This window comes from Cyprinodon tularosa, unplaced genomic scaffold (genome assembly GCF_016077235.1).
Source record: "Cyprinodon tularosa strain WSP-4 unplaced genomic scaffold, ASM1607723v1 ctg813, whole genome shotgun sequence".
NCBI lineage: Eukaryota > Metazoa > Chordata > Actinopteri > Cyprinodontiformes > Cyprinodontidae > Cyprinodon > Cyprinodon tularosa.
In genome coordinates this window covers 436,651-451,406 of record NW_024039578.1, presented here as the reverse complement: position 1 = coordinate 451,406, position 14,756 = coordinate 436,651, and the positions used below count along the sequence as shown (strand labels likewise).

The following is a 14,756-nucleotide window of genomic DNA, read 5'->3' as shown; positions in this document are numbered from 1 at the left end:
TCTCCACCAGCAATTGTAACAAAAGGGAAAACTCTTTGGGAATTAAGAAACTAATATTTCTCAACTCAATGGGAAATTCCATTGGGACCAAGTAGCACTAAATTGGTGACTTAGAAACGACGCCGTCAAGGAACGCTATGGACAGCGGAAACATGCAAGAGGAGGAGAGTTTAGTGTCGGAGGTCGTGGATGAGTCTCCTCCGTCATCCATTTTTTATTTAGAGGAGGAAAGCGGGGACGAATGTTGTGGAAGAGGACGCCAGGGCGGCAGAAGCTTGGTTTGGTGTAGAAGGCTTCCAGCCGTACATGTTTGAGCCCTTGCCTCGCAACGCTGCCAGTTCTGTTAGCTCTACGCCTGCCGAAGACACAGACGTCCATCCCCGTGAACACTGGGACGCAACTCAATGGGAAAGGAAAGGATTCTCATTTCAACCGTTGCGTATATTAGCTGCAACATATGAATCAAGTTAGCCTCGTGAGACCATCGTGATCTCGCGAGTTTTCAAGGTTTCACTCGCAAATCAGTCTGGCTAATTTCCGTTGAAGAAAATCTGGAGCCGTTCACCAAACGAACGTCCAATCAGCGTTGGCTTTGAGGCGGGTTGAGGTGTGACGCAACGAGAAGCGCGACAGTTCAGTCTAAAGAACATGGCGGCTTCAGCCGATGAAACTAGCGTTAGCGTGGCTATCGAGCAAGTTTTATCGGAATTACAGAGTATTTCTTCACTGAAAGAAGAGCAAAACACTGCTCTGGAGGCTTTTCTCAGAGGAAAAGATGTTTTTGCTCTTCTCCTGACTGGTTTCGGCAAGACTTTGATCTATCAATTGGCTCCTCTTCGTCGTCGCTCTGTTAGTACGTCATATGCTTTGTTGTTCTGATTGGTTTATTTGGCTCGTCTATCACCAACATAGGCCAATCAGCTAACCAGTATTTTCTCCCCTTCCCAAAATCACTTCAACGGAAGGTTTCCAGATGGATATGTGGAGCAAATCCATCTGGCGGAGTCAGGTTAGAATCAAGATGCTATGACCGAAAAAATTTGATTGACAGATGACCGTTGATATATGATTGCCTGAATTTTGGTGTTCAGGCTGCATAGAACTAACTGGGCTGCATAACGGAAATAAATATATATATTTTAAGACAGGATTTTTTAAAATAGAAATCTTCTAAATTTTGGGACAATCTGGTCTGATAAAGAGTACGTTTATATACATGCTTAATGATTTGACATTCAAATATGATTTCCCTACAACTTTACAATTCCTCTCATATCACAGAGGTGTCTGTGTCTTATATTTAAAACTGTTTGGTACTCTATGACCTAAATAATTTCTCTTATGTAGCTGTTTGCTTTTATCTTTTTATTCATCCCATTTTTTATCCTTTTGTCTGCTTTCTTAGTCTTTTTTTTATTTTTATGTGCTTGATTTTTTATTTATCTGTTGCTTTTCTTTAAAAACTTTTCTACTTTTAAAAACTTGTAAAGCATTGAACAGTTACACCTGTTGGAAATCCATAAACAAATTTCACCTTCCTAACTTAATATTTAAACAACTATTTGGTTTATTTTACCTAAAATAGGAAACTGAAGGTTTCTTATAAAAAAAATTATTTCAGAATTTCTTCTGATTTATACGTCAAAGTTCAATAATAATCCGGGATCTGAAGAAAAGACGATAACGACGACCTGACAACAGTTTAATTTATTTATTTGAAATCATTCCAGACATTTATCCAGAAAATTCTTTACTCATTAACAAGCAACCAATAACTTAATCTGAATCTACATTTTAATTCACAGAACGTTTTATTTTTATACAATTTTTTTTTTTACACAGAGATCTGCCACTCAGAGGTTGATGCTCGCTCACATCACATTTGCTTAAATAAGTTGTGTTTCTCTGTCAACCAATAGGATGGCTGAGTTTAAAAGAAGTGGGATCAGACAGTTTCCATGGCAACGTAGGACACTGTGTGAGGAAGTGACGTCAAGAGGGGACGTGAAAAGGTCTAATCAGTCACGTGATTCCTCCCAGTATGCAGATTATGGACCAATTATCAGCTAGTGAAAGTCCTGTCGTCATGGCGACAGCATCTCCTGGATAGAGCCTCAGCAGACCTTGGCATCCAGCAGCATCACCCTGAGCAGCGTCCTGGCCGCAGCGAGCAGCGCTCCGTGCAGCGTGTACTGAGTCACCAGCGCCCCGAAGCCTCTGTAGAAGCCCAGCCCGCCCTCTTTGCGGCGAATGGAGTGTAGGCAGTCGGAGAAGCCGTCGTACTGCGTGTTGACGGGGAGGACCAGCGGGCTGCCGCCGCTTCCCGCTTCCACCGCTCCGTCGGTGGCGTCGATGATGGTGCGCGTCCCCTGCAGGCTGAGGCGGTGCAGCGCCGTCTCCAGAGGGAACAGAACCACATCGGCGACCAGAGACCCCACCCACGCTGCCGCCAGCTCGGGGAAGTAGGCGTCCAGGGGGTTGGAGGGATCAAGCCGCTGCTTCCTGCTGCGCTGGTGGAACCACAGGGCCACCCGCTGGGCGCTGGCTGCCACAGCGTAGCGTAGGATGGCGTGCAGAGCCACGGGCAGCAGCAGGCAGCTGAGAGGAAGCAGACGGCGGCTGTGAGGAGCGCCCACGCCAAGGAGACGGGTCAGACCCTCACGGATACAGTCCAGCAGCCCGGAGGATGACTCATCTCGAACGATCTCGCTCTGAGGACACAGACAGTAGAGGCTCTTTAACTACCTGCTAATGATCATTTAGGTTTATGACCAGCTGCGTCAAACTCATCTGAGGGACCTTAACAACAAACTAACTTCATCTATTAATTAATCCAAGGCTGATAAACAGTTAAAATTTTATCTAATTAAAGGAAAAGTCACTCATATTCACAATTCAAACTTCTGAAAGTTCTTTAAATCTGAAATGATTCCATCCTGTTCAATAAATGATCAGTGTTTTTAATTCAGAGTAATTTTCATGTGAATGTGCTTTACTGGAGGCATCCATGTTTGTCAAAGAACACTACTGCCACCTACTGGTTAGTGACGTCACGGTGCGGTATCGGCTGTTGATCAAGTCCCAGTGCTGTATCTGGTGTTTGTCACAACGCGCTATTATCCAAGTCATCTTGAAAACATTCTTCTTCCAAATGTTGGCTACATATTACGGGTTTTTTCTCTGGCCAGAAGTTCGATGGCAAATCCTCCCTCTTCAAGTTGGCGATCCAACGACCGTGTTTTTTTTTTTTTTTTTTCATTGATTTAGCTTGGAAAGCGGGGAGAATGGCGCTAGGCTAACCGCAACGTGACGTCACTGCCGGAAGATGGCAGGAGGGAGGGCTTACTATATTTGGGCCAAAATGGCCGCTCCCAGACTCCATGATTGCACGAAAATTATTGTTTCTATTTTTTACTGATTAACGCTAAATTCATTAAATCAAAGCAAACTTATTAGTTTTAGGTATAAATAATGATCCATTGATTATTCTTTTGCTGACCAGACTTTTCCTTCTAAACTGGAAAGCACCAAAACCACTTCTGTTGTTTCAAATTGTCCATCAGGTCCTTACTTTCTCAAACTTCCTTTCAGGTTTAGTGTTAAATACTGACTTGGTGATTTTACTGCAGGATTATAACATTCATGTCACTTGTGATGGCCAAACCCATTAACTTGACTCCGCCAGATGAATTTGCTCCGCATATCCATCTGGAAACCTTCCGTTGAAGTAATTTTGGGAAGGGGCGAAAATACTGGTTAGCTGATTGGCCTATGTTGGTGATAGACGGGCCAAATAAACCAATCAGATCAACGAAGCATATGACGTACTAACAGAGCGACGACGAAGAGGAGCCAATTGATAGATCAAACTCTTGCTGAAACCAGTCGGGAGAAGAGCAAAAACATCTTTTCCTCTGAGAAAAGCCTCCAGAGCAGTGTTTTGCTCTTCTTTCAGTGAAGAAATACTCTGTAATTCCGATAAAACTTGCTCGATAGCCACGCTAACGCTAGTTTCATCGGCTGAAGCCGCCATGTTCTTTAGACTGAACTGACGCGCTTCTCGTTGCGTCACACCTCAACCCGCCTCAAAGCCAACGCTGATTGGACGTTCGTTTGGTGAGCGGCTCCAAATTTTCTTCAACGGAGAGTCTCCAGACTGATCTGCGAGTGAAACCTTGAAAGCTCGCGAGATCAGGATGGTCTCACGAGGCTACAACCCCATGGCCACACCTTAAGTCTGGACTATACATGCATCTTTATTTATTTAATCCACACACATACTTTAGTTTGCAATAAAACTTTATTGTTAGTTCAAATGCATGTGTTCTATTTGTAAGCGCCAGAGGTGGGGACTCGAGTTTGTGACTTGTACTCGAGTCGCACTTAAGTCGCATATTTAATGACTTCAGACTCGACTTAGACTTGCGATTTCCGACTTGTGAACAATATTTTATTTTTTACGTTTTTTTGTTTTACTAACTTGACTGATCGCCGCTCGCCTTACCCGCACACAGAGGTTAAAAAAAATGTAGCACTGACGTCACTGACGCAACGCTACGTGACGTATAAGCATGTATTTTTCATTTACCAGTTCAAGATAATGATCATTCCATAGATATAATTGCGACCTTTAAGCAATACCGTCTCAGTGAAGGAGATGAAAACACAAGAAGAAACAAGCAAGCACGAAAATTATTGAACTTATTTTTATTAATCATGTGATTAGAATTCATGTGCGATTCATTTAATATTGCAACTACTCTAGACTTGAGACTTGACTTGGACTTGCAAAAAATGACTTGTGAACATGTCTGGTAAGCTCGCACATTTAGTTCACTGCATTTGTTTGCACTCATTCATATTTCTTTCTGTTTTTGTCACTAATGTTTCTTATGCCTAGGCGTTGGTCAGACAAACATGGCAGCCAGGGTTCAGATCTGCTAAATGCAGGAGAGGAAATTGGACTGTTCCATCAGCTGCAGCTTAAAGGGGGGGGATTTGAATTTTCCTTTTCTAATTTTTTGCATTTTTCACTTAGGATTTGGTGTGTTTTCCTTTTTCTAAGATATAGATTAGTTTTATGCCGAACCTTACTGTACTGCCAATGTTTGTAATTTGTGGTTGTTTGTTTAGTTTGAATCACCCCTATTGTGTTAATGGTCTGACCAGCCTTGTGTGTCCTTTCTTTGTTAGGTCAGTTATGTTTGTTTATGCAGCCAGTTTGCTTGAGTTAAATATTCTCTTTTTTTGGTTGGCCTCTTTTATGACTTTATATATTTTTTGTAAGCTTCTTTTTTTGGGTTAAAAATAAAAAACCCTATTTTTGAATTAATTCCTGTGACTCTTCATGCTTTTCATCTCGGTCCCTTCAAGTCACCTAACTGTAGCCCTCCATGCCACGCTAAGTCAGATTGCTCAAACACGCGTAGAGCAAACCACGTTTATGGTCATACTTTGGACCTTGTGCTGACATAAAATTATGATCCTTAACAAATAACATATTGTAATCATAAACTGTCTCGTCTGACCAGTTTTTATTAACTGCTGAATTTAATGGAGTTCTGCATTTTTAAAATTCACCTTATTATCAGTCAATAGTGTCAATAAACTGTTAAATATCTAGTTTCCTCTTTAACACATAGAAATTGTCTATAGTTGTATAAAATGACTTTAATAAAAGCTTGAGCAGCAGATTTCTCTTTATTAATAAAGAAGAACAATAATCCTAAATTTCTTTTTAATGCACCGACAGCCAAACCGGCCGTTCCTCCTGCCTGTAGCTCCATCTGATATCAGAGATCTGATTGTTCCTTATGTTCCTAACAGAGCACTTCGCTCTCAATCTGCAGGTTTACTAGTGGTTCCTAGAATTTCTAAAAGTAGAATGGGAGGCAGATCTTTTAGTTCTCAGGCTCCTCTCCTGTGGAACCAACTACCAGTTTTAGTCCGTGAGGCAGACACCCTGTCTACTTTTAAGGCTAGGCTTAAAACTTTCCTTTTTGATAAAGCTTCTAGTTAGAGTGGCTCAGATTATCCTGAGCTATCTCTATAGTTCTGCTGCTATAGGCTTAGACTGCTGGAGGACATAGGGACCCCTTTTTCATCATTCTATCTCTATTCTTCCATCCTGCAGAATCTGTTAGTTCAATCTCTAATTTTATTTTCTCTCTTTCATCCCTTTGATTTAAAAACGGGCCCAGACCTCCTCTGCTTTAAGCCGGGCGTACACTGTACAATTTTTTTGTCCTTTTCTGGCCGATTCTCACGTTGTGCGAGAATTTTTCGATCGGGATGACTTTCCCCCTCATCGTGCGTCGTTTAGTGGCGATGAGCTTCTCACGGCCACCTCCCGATCGGCCTTTGTAAGGTGGTCGTGGGTAAATCGCTTAGTGGGCAAACAAGGATTCTTCCTCTCAGATGAAAACACAGACTGGGGTTCGAATGGAGTTCTTTCTGTAATATTGACAGACCGTAGTAGCCACGTTTGCTCAGCCATGTCTTTGTCCAAATACGTCGTCACCTTTTTTTTTAGGGATTCACAAAGAGCACAAATTTGCAAAAATATCCAAGGCAGCGGTTTCACTCTAGTGAGCTTCATATTCCTCTTCTACTGGTTTGGCTTCCAGATAGGCCAGTCCGAATAGCGCCATCTCACTGCCGAGATGAGTCCAACGTGGTTTTTAGACATACAGTGTGAGCAGGTAGATCGCATCAGAACATCGGGTCGCACAGCGTGAGAACAAACATCATGAGCTGTGAACTTTTAAACCCTGCCGTTTCGTCTTACAGTTTGAGCTGAAAATATCGAAGAGTATACGCCTGGCTTCCCTGTTTCTTTCTTTGACAGAGCCACGTACTGAGCTAGTTTACCATCACCTAAATTAGAAGGTATTTATAGACCAGAGCGTAATAACTTGCTAAATCCGATGATCTGAGAGGAACATCAGGACCTGCTGGTTACAACTGCAAGAGATGACGTCCGTGATCAGCTGCTAGTGATCGTCCTGGAGGACGTTAAGGACTTCTAGGTTTAAATGATTTCATAAGATTTTAATGACCCCACAGATCATTTATCCTCAACATGCTTGGTTTAAACGGTCCAACGAGACGTCTAATGCCTCAACCATTGGCTAATCAATCAATCAATCAATCAACATAGATGATAGGTCACCTGGACGGTCTCGATGAGGCTGGAGCAGTAGAAAGGGAGAGCGACCACAGCGGTTAACCTGTGGGAGAGAGACACCGACCGTCAGCGTGAACAGAGAGAGAGAGAGAAGATGGCGAACATTCTGCAGAGAAAACATGTTTGGAAAGAGGTTTGTCTCTACAGGAAACAAATCAAATCGTTTAAAAAAAAAAGCCTTTATTAATACTGATGCGTCTAAAGACATGAGATATTTATAACAAATACATTCATGTGTCTATTTGTGTTTTTAAACATACTTTATATTGTTTTGTATTCAGTTGTTGACATTTATAGAAGCAGGGTTCCTACAGCATAAGGCGAATTAAATTAAAGACTTTTTAAGACTTTTTAATGCCACTTGAAATAAAGATTTAAGACCAAATTCACAAGAAACAAAAGAAAAACCTGCTTGTGACAACTTTACCCAAAGGTTTATTCTAACATAAACCACTGCACTAATGTTTCAAATGTTGAAAAGCTTCCCAAACAGGAAGAAAGCTAAAACACACAAATGACAGATATATTTGAACAATTATTTAACTGAATTCACAAACTTTGTTTTAGCAGGGAACAAAACTAGCAGCTATTTTTCTTTGTATGGTTTTCTTAGTATGTTTGATTTGGTGATAAGTGGAGGCGTTGCAGAGGCAAGGGTGGAACTAAACTGAGAAATACCGGCTGTTTCTCTGTAACTCCATGTTGACGCTTTGTGTTTCGTGCTTCGCATGTGCGACTCCACTGCCTTAATTCCCATCGTTCTGAGCTTGAATGACTTCTTGCATAAATCCACTGAGCCTCATGTATGTTCCCTGGTTTTAGCCATGGAGAAAACTCTTGGCTGGAGACTATTTTGGTTACATTTACACTTGATCATATTTTCCAGACAAAAAGTTAATGGAGCATCTCCCAAATGTCCCGGCCACAACAACGCTTTATTGGTTCCGCTATCGAGACGGAACCAATAATGGCGAGACGTTATTTTTTAATAAAAAAAAAAAAAAAAAAGGTAAATTTTAACGTTTTATTTAGATAACAAAAATAAATCATGATAAAAATAATCCTATTTATGATGTTTTATAAATTAAGACCTCGTGATAAGTAACCTCGTGAGACCATCCTGATCTTGCGAGCTTTCAAGGTTTCACTCACAGATCAGTCTGGAGACTCTCCATTGAAGAAAATTTGGAGCCGTTCACCAAACGAACGTCCAATCAGCATTGGCTTTGAGGCGGGTTGAGGTGTGACGCAACGAGAAGCGCGACAGTTCAGTCTAAAGAACATGGCGGCTTCAGCCGATGAAACTAGCGTTAGCGTGGCTACCGAGCAAGTTTTATGGGAATTACAGAGTATTTCTTCACTGGAAGAAGAGCAAAACACTGCTCTGGAGGCTTTTCTCAGAGGAAAAGATGTTTTTGCTCTTCTCCCGACTGGTTTCTGCAAGAGTTTGATCTATCGATTGGCTCCTCTTCGTCGTCGCTCTGTTAGTACGTCATATGCTTCGTTGATCTGATTGGTTTATTTGACCCGTCTATCACCAACATAGGCCAATCAGCTAACCAGTATTTTTGCCCCTTCCCAAAATTACTTCAACGGAAGGTTTCTGGTGGAGTCAGGTTACTACGAAAGACTGATTTAAGACATTTTAATACCATTTAAGGCCTTAGTATTATTTTAAAGAATTCCATGCCTTTTAAGACTTTTTAGGGACCTGCGGGAACCCTGAGAAGATAGAGAAATATTTTTTTTCTAAATCGGACTAAAACTGAGTTTTTCTAGACTAAAACTTTTGCATTGGCCGATATCCGATATGCCGACATTTTAAAACTCATGTAGCCGATAACCGATACCGATGTTAAAGCTGGACAAAAATAATTAGTCATTGAAAATAGCAGTTTTGTTATCCATTTCTTACACTTTGAAAAATAATATACTCAAATATATTTCCATATGCTGATATCAAATAGATTTTTAAAAACGCGGTATCGATCTATTTTACTTTCAAAATCTGGTGAAATTTCATCGTTCTGTTACAAACTCTCGTGATATTTTGCAAATTCTTGAGAGATTTTGTTAGTAAAATAGATCGATACCGCGTCAATATATCAACATATAAAAATATGGCAACATTTGGTGAATTTTCGGGGGATTTCGTAGCATAACGATGATATATAGCAATATTTCATTAGTAAAAGAGATTGATATGGTGTTTTTAAATGGCAATATATCAGCATAGGAAGATATTGGGATATTTTAATGGATCAATATTTTTTCCCTCGTCTTTAGAAGTTTTTAAGTCTGTAAAAAAGAAGTTTTTGAGGAAGAAGTAATATTTTTTTTTCTTTTTAGACTTTAGAAACTCAGAAGCTGATCAAATATCGGGTTAAATATCGGTGGGGTGGCCGATGTCCGATATTCAGTTTTAAGGCCGATACCGATAGGGGGCCGATTATATCGTGCATCCCTACTTTTGCATATGGAATTAGTTAATTTAAACTAAAGCTAATAAGCAGTTTTGTGTGACGGATGGAGAACCGACCCTTTGAGCAGCAGGTGTCCGGCCAGCTGCTTCCAGCTCCAGCTGTGAGGAAGCTCCCTGCAGAAACACAGAGCCTTAGGATCAACAGAACCACAGATGGACTAAAGCAAGACACCTTTGATGACTGCGGTTACCGTGGTAACGGCGTAAACTCGCTGATGATGCCCTCGGCCCCCAGGGTGATGCCGTGAACGATGAAGGTGCTGCCCATCCCCTTCCACAGAGCCTTCACTCCCTGGAACAGACCCACAGAGAGAGATCAGCCCGCTGCTCGCCGCTGCCGCAGGGCGGGCCATCAGCCGGGGCTTACCTGGGCCTTAGTGATGGCATACATCACGCTGACGGTGCTGAAAGGAGTCAGGTGATGACAGCGGGCGTGGTAGTTCACCTGAGGCAGACAGCCAATCGGGGGTTAGCGGGAGAAATGAGGCAGAGAGGATCAGAGCTGCAGGTGTGGAGAGTTTACCTGACACTGCCGGCGGAAGACGATGCAGGGGTGGGCGAGGACGTTCTCTGTGAAAAGACTGAACACAGAAACCAGGCGGAGCGGTCAACTTCCTGTCATCTGGGCTGTTTCTCCCTCAGCCTGGTCTGACAGGCTCAGAGGCGGCTTATCACAGAGATCAATAAAGCTCCTGATTAATTGGGGGTTAATTTTCCTCAATCTGGACCAGAAACCTGCAGGTTCTGTTCAGGTCAGAAGGTTTTGGGGGGATTCTAATTTCAGGGGGTGTGGTTATCTGAGCCAAAAGTCTCTGATTGGTTGAAATATTGATATCTTTCAGCAGGTGAAACCCAAAATCTACAAAATCTCAGAAACTAAACGTTTCTGTTTCAAAACGGATCCAGAAATAAGTTCAAACTAATCTGGTTCTGGATCTGTAGCAGAACCAGAAAATGGATCAGACACTGAAGGAACCCATGAGGCCTCTGCTAAGGGCCCAGAGTCGGCCCTGAACTGACTGCAGATCTTCTATTGACAGGACTCTCACTCTGTGAATATAAACACCGCACACCAATCACTGAAAGCATGAAGGTCTCTAACCTGACCAGTCCGATCCCGAAGCCGGCGAATCGGTTCAGCTGCTCTGAAACACAGAAGGAGACCCGTCATGATGATTACATCACAGCTTCACCACAAAAAAAAATAAATAAATAACCCGACAGTTTCAATATGAGACTTAATTCCTGATCCCCAATACTTTAAATATATTATTCCTAATTTTAAATAAATGATCAGTGTTTTTAATTCAGAGTAATTTTCATGTGAATGTGCTTTACTGGAGGCATCCATGTTTGTCAAAGAACACTACTGCCACCTACTGGTTAGTGACATTGTCACGGTGCGGTATCGGCTGTTGATCAAGTCCCAGTGCTGTATCTGGTGTTTGTCACAACGCGCTATTATCCAAGTCATCTTGAAAACATTCTTCTTCCAAATGTTGGCTACATATTACGGGTTTTTTCTCTGGCCAGAAGTTCGATGGCAAATCCTCCCTCTTCAAGTTGGCGATCCAACGACCAACCCGTCCGTGGAGGATCAGGAATCAGAAAGGTGGAATAACTCTTTTTTTCCACTTTTACCCGATGTATTCCAGCATCCAGCTGCCATGCACGTGGGCATTGTCAGTTTCACTATAGCTCTGGTGAATTTCAATGGTGAAGTCCTCTGGAAATCTTCAATAATTGTTGTTGATTGCAGATGTGTCTAGTAGTTCCCATTGATTTAGCTTGGAAAGCGGGGAGAATGGCGCTAGGCTTACCGCACCGTGACGTCACTGCTGGAAGATGGCAGGAGGGAGGGGCTACTATATTGGGGCAAAAATGGCCGCTCCCAGACTCAGTGAAAATTATTTTTATTTTTAACTAATTAATGCTAAATTCATAAATCATTGCAAACGTATTAGTTTTATGTATAGATAATGATTCCTTGATTGTTTCTTGCTGACCGGACTTCTCCTTTAATACAAAAACAAATCTTTATATTTATAGAACTATATTAGGCTTGTCCCGATCCGATCCACGTATCGGATCGGCACGCCGATATTGGCAAAAAATGCGTATCGGCAAAGCATGTAAAATGCCGATCCAGACTGCTGATCCAGTTTTTAAAAAAAAATCCGGTCCGTATTTTCCAGTTTCGCCGATTGAAACGATCCATTCCACTATTTTGCGCCAGTGTTTCCCTGTTTTGCATTTTTATTAAAACTTACAGTAATACTTGCACCTTTAACTGTTTACGGTTTTACTATTCACTGTGCAATTTCAGATTGCTATTCATAATTTTGTCCAGTTTGTGTTTATCTCTTAATAAACAGGTAAGTTTGTTGTTACCAAGCATTGTGTTTTATTCAATCTCACCTAATTTAGCTGGCTAGATGTTATCAAGAGTACTAAAACCCTTTTCAACATGAGTCTTACAACTAAGGCTAAATACTTTAACTTAAACTTAAAGGAGAAGTTCGGTTTTTTACACTTTAAGCCCATTTTCTGTAGTGTCCAGGATGAAATCGAATGATCGACACCAAAAGTTTGACAATTGCTCCTGTCTCTGCTTTTTGGCTCATGCAGAATCCCCCCCTGGCTGCTTTAGAATGGCTTCCATAGTGCATGTCTGATAATGTCCTTAAAACAACCTTAAACGTTCTTTTTTAAAAATATGCTACTCACCGTGTCGTCAGCGCTGTTCAATGACGTTCCAAAAAAAGTTTCGTGAAGAAAAAACGTTCCTGTAGTGTTTTATTTAGCATTTTGTAAATCCCATTGAGTTCTGTAGGAATAGTCAATATTCCGCTGCCACCGGAAACGGAAATGGGGCCTGTTTACACAGTTGTAGTCTTTTCGCTTCACTCTGTGTACTCCGACGTCGAGGTGCTAACGTCTCTGTTAAACACTTTAAAAAACTCTGAAAATGGAATACGAAAGGTGGATTCTTTATTCTCGACGTCGGAGTACACAGAGTGAAGCGAAAAGACTACAACTGTGTAAACAGGCCCCATTTCCGTTTCCGGTGGCAGCGGAATATTGACTATTCCTACAGAACTCAATGGGATTTACAAAATGCTAAATAAAACACTACAGGAACGTTTTTTCTTTACGAAACATTTTTTGGAACGTCATTGAACAGCGCTGACGACCCGGTGAGTAGCATATTTTAAAAAAAAGAACGTTTAAGGTTGTTTTAAGGACATTATCGGACATGCTCTATGGAAGCCATTCTAAAGCAGCCAGGGGGGGATTCTACATGAGCCAAAAAGCAGAGACAGGACCAATTGTCAAACTTTTGGTGTCGATCATTCGATTTCATCCTGGACACTACAGAAAATGGGCTTAAAGTGTAAAAAACCGAACTTCTCCTTTAAATACATGCTCGGATAGGCTGGTATCGGCCAGTATCGGTATCGGATCGGAAGTCCAAAAACCTGGATCGGGACATCTCTAAATGTCAGCTCTTTCTAACTCTTAGATTGCAGGTAGATGCAAACATTGTGACGTCATCAATTCATCTGGCTATTCAGAGCTGTTTAGATGAAGCTGCATTGTGACAGGAAGTAAACTTCCTTAAATACAAAATAAACTTGAGGAAAAAAAGCTTTTAAAACATTTATATCCTCTTTGATCCTCTCTATCAATCAGCCTGGTCAGGAGACGACCTCTGGTTACCATGGTGACAGACCCCTCCAGGTAACTACAGTTTTATATGATGGTGCGTTCAAGGACCCGTCAATCCCGCGCGCGGCTCCGCTAACATCGGCCTACCTGGTGGAACACCCGCGGCCTGCGGAGCTCCCCAGCCGGCTCCGGGTTCTCTCTGCTCGGACTCCTCGTACAGCGGTGTCCGCTCCCCGGGGTGCAGGTTCCGGCTCCCCGGGATGTCCGGCGGGGTGGTGACCCACTGGTGATGCTGCAGGTCCCCAGCGGACCCGGGCCCCCGGGGCGGGTAGCCCGCTCCGTACGGGTCGTCGCGGCCGCGGAACCCGAACCCGTCGAAGCTGTCTGGCCTTCTGGAGGCCATGGGGAGGAGAGGACCGAGAGAGCGCCGCGGATCAGTGAGCGGAGGCGGGCATGGAGCAGAGCCAGCAGCTGGTGGGGAATCAGTAACCGGAATGACAGGGAAGCTCAAGGACCCGCTGGACCGAACCGACCTGACCCGCTGCAAAACAGACAGCTGGACCCGGAAACACACTGTCAGTGCACTTCCGGTAGCTGGTGGACGCAGTGCTGCCCCCTACTGTCAGGCAGAGATAAACTGTTCTGCTGGGTTTGGTCTCAGCAGGTTAACAGCTGCTGTTCACAGGAGTTTTGATGTTTTTACTCCAGTATAAAACATGATTTTTAAAAACACCTTTTTAGAAGTTAAAGTATCAGCTTTTTACGGAAGAGGAATAGGGCCACTGGAAAAAAAAAGTTTACTGATTTTAACATTTTATTTCAATTTAGTATTGGAAAAAAGTCAGAATTCTGACTTTTTTTCCGACTTTAATCTCAGAATTCTGACTTTAATCTCAGAGTTTTGGATCTTAATGTAGATGGGCACCATGAAGGAAGAGATGTTGGAGCACTCAGCTTCACTGACAAAGATGTGAGTTGTTTGAGGTGGCCAGTGACACATTGGTGGAAAACGATGGAATTAGGCAACTTTTTACGTGCCTGAGGGGTCCCCTCATTAATGGAGGAGCAGAAGGTCATTAAAACAAGAGAGCTAGGGCCGGATCTATCAAAGGTTTGCGTGTATAAAAACGTGAGCTATTTCACTGCGCACGCTAAAAAATGTACAAACTGAACTATCAACAGCGTGCTAAAAGGATTTGGTCTTTAAAACGTGCTAAATAGCGCCTCTTATCCATTTAGTACTTTTTCTGCAATGAATATGCAATATGGGGCGTTTACACGCAAAAGTGCGTCTTGTGGGAGGAGAACATGTAAATATATTAATTTAGCACTCGCAAAGTGATTTATCAAACCTGAAAGCAATTTTGCTAACGGTATCTGACTCTATATTTAACACGTTTCAAAAGAAGGTGCAAATGG

General features: G+C 42.3%; 1 protein-coding gene across 1 annotated transcript; it reads right to left on the bottom strand.

Moving 5' to 3' along the window:
• Positions 1–1,696: 1,696 nt before the first annotated feature.
• slc25a46 (solute carrier family 25 member 46) lies at positions 1,697–13,923 on the bottom strand. Its single transcript, XM_038272002.1, has 8 exons — positions 13,485–13,923; positions 10,771–10,813; positions 10,192–10,249; positions 10,036–10,113; positions 9,860–9,960; positions 9,726–9,782; positions 7,172–7,229; positions 1,697–2,711 (listed from the first exon to the last, which is right to left on the bottom strand). Exons 1-8 carry the CDS (start codon positions 13,738–13,740, stop codon positions 2,115–2,117), a joined length of 1,248 nt encoding a protein of 415 aa, XP_038127930.1. The 5' UTR covers positions 13,741–13,923; the 3' UTR covers positions 1,697–2,114.
• Between the last annotated feature and the right edge of the window lie 833 nt (positions 13,924–14,756).

What these genes read in the sequence shown, in the direction of transcription:
- slc25a46 (XM_038272002.1), bottom strand. Translation starts at nt 13,740, where the DNA reads ATGGCCTCCAGAAGGCCAGACAGCTTCGACGGGTTCGGGTTCCGCGGC. An exon ending in GGCCGCGGGTGTTCCACCAG is followed by an intron (nt 10,814 to 13,484) that starts GTAGGCCGATGT and finishes TCTGTGTTTCAG; the next exon opens with AGCAGCTGAACCGATTCGCC. An exon ending in GGACACCTGCTGCTCAAAGG is followed by an intron (nt 7,230 to 9,725) that starts GTCGGTTCTCCA and finishes TCTCTCCCACAG; the next exon opens with GTTAACCGCTGTGGTCGCTC.